Here is a 6,000-nt window from a genome sequence, read left to right on the forward strand (position 1 = left end):
GGAGGTTTCTGGCCCTCCAAGGGAAGTTCTAACACCCAGGCCAATCTGTCCCTGCTGATTTAATTGTCCCCTGCCAGCTGGGCCCCCCAGGACCATCCCTCGCCTGTTCATCCCCACGTCTCTGGATTTTCCATTGAAGTCCTGAACACTGGGAACACATCACCTCTGGAGCACCCCAACCTCTCCAGCCCTCACCCACTGCAGAGCAGTGGTGCCATCACTTCCCCAGCCACCAGTCCATGTTCTGTGGGGTCTGGATCTGCTCCCAGGGTTGGACCCAGCTGCTCCAAATCCCTGCAGCCACAGGGCTTTTCCAGGGAACAGCTCCATGGCAAGCCCAGCTCTTCCCTGCACCCACCTGCACTCACCAGTTAAACATGGCCCAGAGGTGGGTGTCAGGCTGCTGCTTCCCCGTCCTGTTTTCTCCAGGATTTGTGGGATTTTCTGCCTCTGATCTCTTGATCCAAGCAGGAAGGTGGGTGGAGTTGGGCTGATAACACACAGTTATCCTGGATTTATAGCCCTCTCCAGGTGTTCAGCTTGGATGGAGGGAAAATGAAGTGGTGAAAAAGAGTGTGGTAGCCCAGGAGGGTTAAATCTGGGAGGAAACCTCCTGGATTTGGTCCTTGTGGTTTTATCTGTCCCAGCACTCCTGTCCTCCTGTCCCTGTGCAGGGGTGAGGGCCCCTTGTGCTCCCTGGCTATGCTGGGTTTACTGGGGGATTTCCAGTTCTACTGGGACACTCAGTGGGATCCCTTTGTGGAGCTTTTACCCAGGAATGCTGATGGCAGAGGCTCTGTCCTGACCCCAGTGCTTTGCCTTGCAGGTCATACTCAAGGAGAAGGTGAAGGAGCTGAACCTCCATGAGGTGAGCATGTCCTGGGGTGACAAAGGTTCCCTCAGCCTCCTCTTCCTCACCCTGGGGAGGGGGAAAATCCTCAAATTTAACTCCACTGGGAGCAGAGCATGCAGGCAGCTGTGCTTTGGAAATGGGGAAAGCTCCTCTACAAAAATCTGGATTAAACCCTTTTCCCTCCTCCTGGCTCCCCTTGGGTTTTCCTGCATCGTTATTGTTATTTTTATTGCGTTCTTATCACGCTTATAAGAAGCTGTGGATAAGGGGAGGCCAAGGCAGGCTGGGCCTTGTATAAACAGTGTCCCTGGGTGGGGACGTCCCCTCTGGCCCCGCCACGGTCGGGGCGTGACAATATCCACCACAGCTGTGGGCAGGGAACACTGAAATCCAGGATAAACACTCCTGGAAGAGGCAGATCCACTCCTCCGTCCCCGCCCCCTGAGGGCTGAAACACCTCCGTTTTTCTCCATGGCTTTCCAGGCTTTTGGGGGCTGAGCATTCCTACTCACAGCCCATTTTTCCTGCTGAATTTCAGCAGGAATCTGCTCGAATCCCACGTCAGGCACAGCCTGGATTTATTTATTCCCCAAGAGACAACAAAAATGCCCACCCACATCCGGGCACGAGGCTGCTCATCTGCTCACGACCAGCTCCAGTTGTTTATAAGCCACTATTTATTTTATTTTAATCCCCTGAGCAGAGCCCATCCCACGTTTGAGCCTCGCCCTCCGTTCCCCACAGCCACAGGGTAAATCCCAAGGGCCCCAGGGTTCCAGGCAGTCCCTGCTGCAGGCCCCTGTTGCTGATCCACTCCCATTAAATCGACCTGCAGTGGGGTTTTTGTTAGCACACAGGCTTCAAAGCACTTCAGTGGGGTGAGAAATGAGTTGTAGGAGGGATTTGGGAATGTGCCAGAGCCGGGAATGGCTGAGATAACGCTCAGCCCTCCTCCTCCTCCAGCTCTGTTCCCAGCTGCCTGCAGCTCTCCCAGATTTCGGGGAGGACGAGGGCTCTATGGGGAAGGGGACAGAGCAGTTCAAGCTCTTCCCTGGGATTTGGGAAAGCCTGGCAGGGTTTGGCTCAAAAATATCCCATTTGGGGCATTTGTATTTTGGCATTTACAGCCAGTGTTTCTGGGAAGCAGAGGACAGGGTGGGAATTTTCCAACATGATGGGGCGGCTGCCCAGAGCCCTGCGGAGGGAAAGCGCCCGCCCAGCTCTTCCCTCCCTGTCTCTGGGTCTGGTTTTCCCCTTTTTCCATCATTCCACCTCTCCCAGGCCCCAGGGGAGCTCGGGATGTGTGTGTTCCTCAGGAGCTGACCCCAACAGCTGCACCTGGCCCTGGTGCACTGACAGAGATCCCAGGCCGAGGAGGCTGGGAAAACCACCCAGAAATATCCCGAATCCCCTGGGATATCCAAAATGAGTCAGGAGGAATTGGCTGCGAGGGTGAAGGAGGTTTTGGCTGAGTCTTTTGCCTGCTGGGAAAACAGCCACCAGCTTTCCCAGCCCTGGGATAGGGATGGCAAAAGTCCATTGCCTTTTCCTCTTCCCAGAGGTGTCCCTGCGGATGCAGCTCAGTCCCAGGGACCAAGCAGCAGCCTGGATCCATCCCCCTGCACCCTAAAACCTCAAACACATCCAGCTTTGGGGCTGTTCTGTGGAGGCTCCATGGTCCCTTCCACCAGGAAAGGGAGACCCGAGCCTCAGAACTGTGATTCCAAAGCTCAGCCAGTGAAATTTGAAAAGGCTTTACGGGGGATTTCATCCCTGTGAGGCTGGGGAGGCCCTGGCACAGGGTGCCCAGAGAAGCTGGGGCTGCCCCTGGATCCCTGGAAGTGTCCAAGGCCAGGTTGGATGGGGCTTGGAGCACCCTGGGTTAGTGGAAGGTGTCCCTGCCCATGAAAGGGATGGAGCTGGATGATCTTTAAGGTCCCTCCCCACCCAAACCATGCCGTGATTCCATGATTTTGGCCATCTCTGTAGTTTTTACATGCAAATGTTGTGTCCTGACCACTGACACTGCCCTGTGCATCCCACACCTTGCAGATCTGTGCCGTGTGCCTGGAGGAGTTCAAGCCCAAGGACGAGCTGGGGATCTGTCCCTGCAAACATGCCTTCCACAGGAAGTAAGTGTGGGCTGGGCAGTGGGGCTGGGGGCTCTTCCCACCCCCATTCCAGGGCAGGAATGGCAGGAAAAGCCCCTGTTGGATGAATTGGAGGATGTGAAGCAGCAGCAATGATTCACAGCTTGGGGAGCTGGGGTTTCACTTGTAGGGTGCCCCATGCAGAGTCAGGAGCTGGCCTTGGTGAGCCTCATGGAACCCTTCCAACTCAATCTATAATTCCAGGAAAAATGTAAATATATATATTTTATATAGCTGTGGTTTATATAAAGCAAAACCACTAACATTTATGTTGCTATATAAAATAATAGCAATGTGTTATATAATAATACTATATAATATACTATATGCTAAAGCTACATAATATCCTACTATCTATTACAGATATTTTTGTATTTTCTGCTTATTTATATATACATTTTATCTATTTCTATATATTTATATTCAATATATTATATAATGTATTTATACAACATTCATATATACACTATATATACTATATAGACTGTATATACTATATAAGTATATATAATATATAGTATATTATATAATTATATATAATATACAGGATACATAATAGTATGATATCAGAATTATTGACATAATTTTTATTTTTATTTATATACATTTATATGCATTATATAAATTTATATATTATTTATACACATATATGTGATTGTGTATTATTGGCATATTATTTATAGATTCTGTATTTATAATTTCACAGACACCTTTTATGTATATAGCTTGTTTATTTTTTTGGTGTATACATTTTATATCCCTATTTTATAAATATAAATACAAATATAAATTTTATATAAAACATAACACAAAATCCCTGTATATACACACACAGAGACCTCCCCCAAAAAAAAAAAAAAATCCCAATAAAACATAAAGGTACTCAAATGATGAATTAAAAACTGTTCAGCAGCAAAGCTCCAGGGCGGGATCAGGAGGTTTGGGGGGGATTCTTGCAGCTCCCCAGCGCTGTCCGCTGTGTCCGCACTGACGCCCCGTGTCCCCCGTGTGTACAGGTGCCTCATCAAGTGGCTGGAGGTGCGGAAGGTGTGTCCCCTGTGTAACATGCCGGTGCTGCAGCTGGCGCAGCTGCACGGGAAGCCGGACCCGGGCCCGCCGCAGGGGCCGCTGCCCGGCTCGCAGAACATCGTATAGTCCCTCCCGGGCCGGGCCCGGCCCGCGCCCGCCCGCGGCGCTCGGACACAACCAAAGCACTTCGGCCGCAGCTGAGCAGCCCCAAATCCTGCCGGGATGAAGCCTGGGCTCGGATCCTCCGCCAGGGCCAGGAGGGGAGTCGGCGTCCTCGGCACGACATCCTTCTTCCAGCACCTCCCTTCTCCAGCGCCGCGGCCGCCGGGAAGCGGCGCGGTGGCACCCAGCGACCTCCGGGAGCACCGCGGCGGCCCCCGAGCTCCGGCACCTCCTGCTGCCCCGAACGCGGGGCGGACCCCGCGGCATCGCGGCCGCTTCCTGCCCCCTTCTCTTCGCCTTCGGTTCCTTTGCCTTTGCGATTCCCACCAGGAAATGGAGTCTCGCCCCTGGAGTCGTGCTGCGGTTGGGTGTCCCCTCGGCACCCGGCGTCACCCGCGGGAGCAGCGGGTGGTGGCTGTGTGGGTCTCCCGGGTTTGGACTCCCCCCTCATCCTCGCGGGCGTGGCTGCCCCTCCTCCTCGGCTACCTCAGGGGCCTGCAGTCCCTGGAACGGGCACCATCCTGGCCTCAGCTGCAGTGAGAGCCCTGGCGTGGGGGGCAGGCAAAAAATCCCGGCCTTTGGGATCATCCCATTGCTTCCAGCCCGGCCCCGGGGGTCTCTGGGCAGCGGTTTCCCTTGCCAAAACACCCCAAACCCCCCATCAGCGCCTGGCAGGGAGCTGGGCCACCCTCTCGCCTCTCTGACCACAAGTTTTGGGTGTCCCTGCCATCCTCACCAGTCGCATTCCCGGGGTTTGGGGGAGGGGGGTGTCAGTATTACACGGCAGCGGCTTTCCCAGGGGCAGGGCTGGGGGGGCTCCTGGTGCCGTCCCCCCTCCCAAATAACCCGGGACTGTTTATGGAGCGTGGAGCCTCATAGACGTGTTTGTACACTACAAATTCTGCAGCAGAATATTTTTTAAAACATTCGCTGGTTTTGGTTTTGTTTTGGTTTTTTTCCCCTCTGTTTGTTTGGGTTTTTTGTAAGCTCTATTTTTGTATATTTAATTGCTATTTGAAAATTCTAATAATGCGTCTTTTTTGCTAATCACACTCTTCTTAAGGAAAAACCAGGAAAGAAAAAAAAAAAAAACAAAAAACAACCGAGAGTTTGCATGTGATTTGACTTGAAATGTAAATAAAAGCAGGTTTTGGAAGCGGGGGTGTGTTTGCAGGGGCTCTGTCCCCCCATCCCTTGTTCCCTGTCACGCCGGGGATGTCCCCAGCAGGGGAGGGACCGAAGCAGAGCTGGCTGTTGGGTCACGTTGTCCATGTCCCCTTGTCCCAGCAGCATCCCTGTCCCAGAGCAGAGCATCGCTCCCAGCCACGCCGGTGGGGACACCATCCCGTGAGGGCAGGGGGGCTGCAGCGCACCCCAAAACCCCCAGCCAAGGGGGATTTTGCAGGTTCCAGGCACGGGTGAGCTTCCCTGCTTAGGGAGAGGATATTCCTCCAACCAACCTTTCCATCCCACATCCCGGCCCGACCCCCTCATGCCGACCTCGGCAGGGTTGGGACGGGTTCAGCTCCCGGCTCAGCGCTATGGGAGCTCCTGGGGCGCAGCTCCATCCCCGTCTCCTGCTCACTTTGTTCCTCTCCTCCTCTTCCTCGAGGCTTGACCAGGCGGGTGAAAAAATCCCCTTGGATTGTCCCCATGGGGGTGGCTGAGCTGGGGCCACCCCCAGGCTGGGATCCCTGCAGGGCGCTGGTGTGGAGGAGGCGGCGGGACTCCCACGCGTCCTGTCCCGCTGTCCCTGTCCCGCTGTCCCTGTCCCGCTGTCCGTCCCGCTGTCGCTGTCCCGCTGTC

General features: G+C 53.8%; 1 protein-coding gene across 5 annotated transcripts in view; it reads left to right on the forward strand.

The window, feature by feature from the left end:
• RNF24 (ring finger protein 24) overlaps positions 1-5,350 on the forward strand; it is a 28,972-nt gene extending 23,622 nt beyond the window's left edge. For all 5 annotated transcript variants that reach the window (XM_042053355.1, XM_042053356.1, XM_042053351.1 and 2 more), the window contains 3 exons: positions 827-868; positions 2,906-2,985; positions 4,020-5,350. In XM_042053355.1, coding sequence (XP_041909289.1) covers positions 827-868; positions 2,906-2,985; positions 4,020-4,158 — 261 coding nt within the window. In that variant the 3' untranslated portion in view covers positions 4,159-5,350. The remainder of the gene's footprint in view (positions 1-826; positions 869-2,905; positions 2,986-4,019) is intronic.
• Positions 5,351-6,000: the final 650 nt, after the last annotated feature.

This window comes from Corvus kubaryi, unplaced genomic scaffold, assembly GCF_017639235.1.
Source record: "Corvus kubaryi isolate FWS band 111438036 unplaced genomic scaffold, C.kubaryi_AGA036_p1.0 split1-131, whole genome shotgun sequence".
Lineage (NCBI taxonomy): Eukaryota > Metazoa > Chordata > Aves > Passeriformes > Corvidae > Corvus > Corvus kubaryi.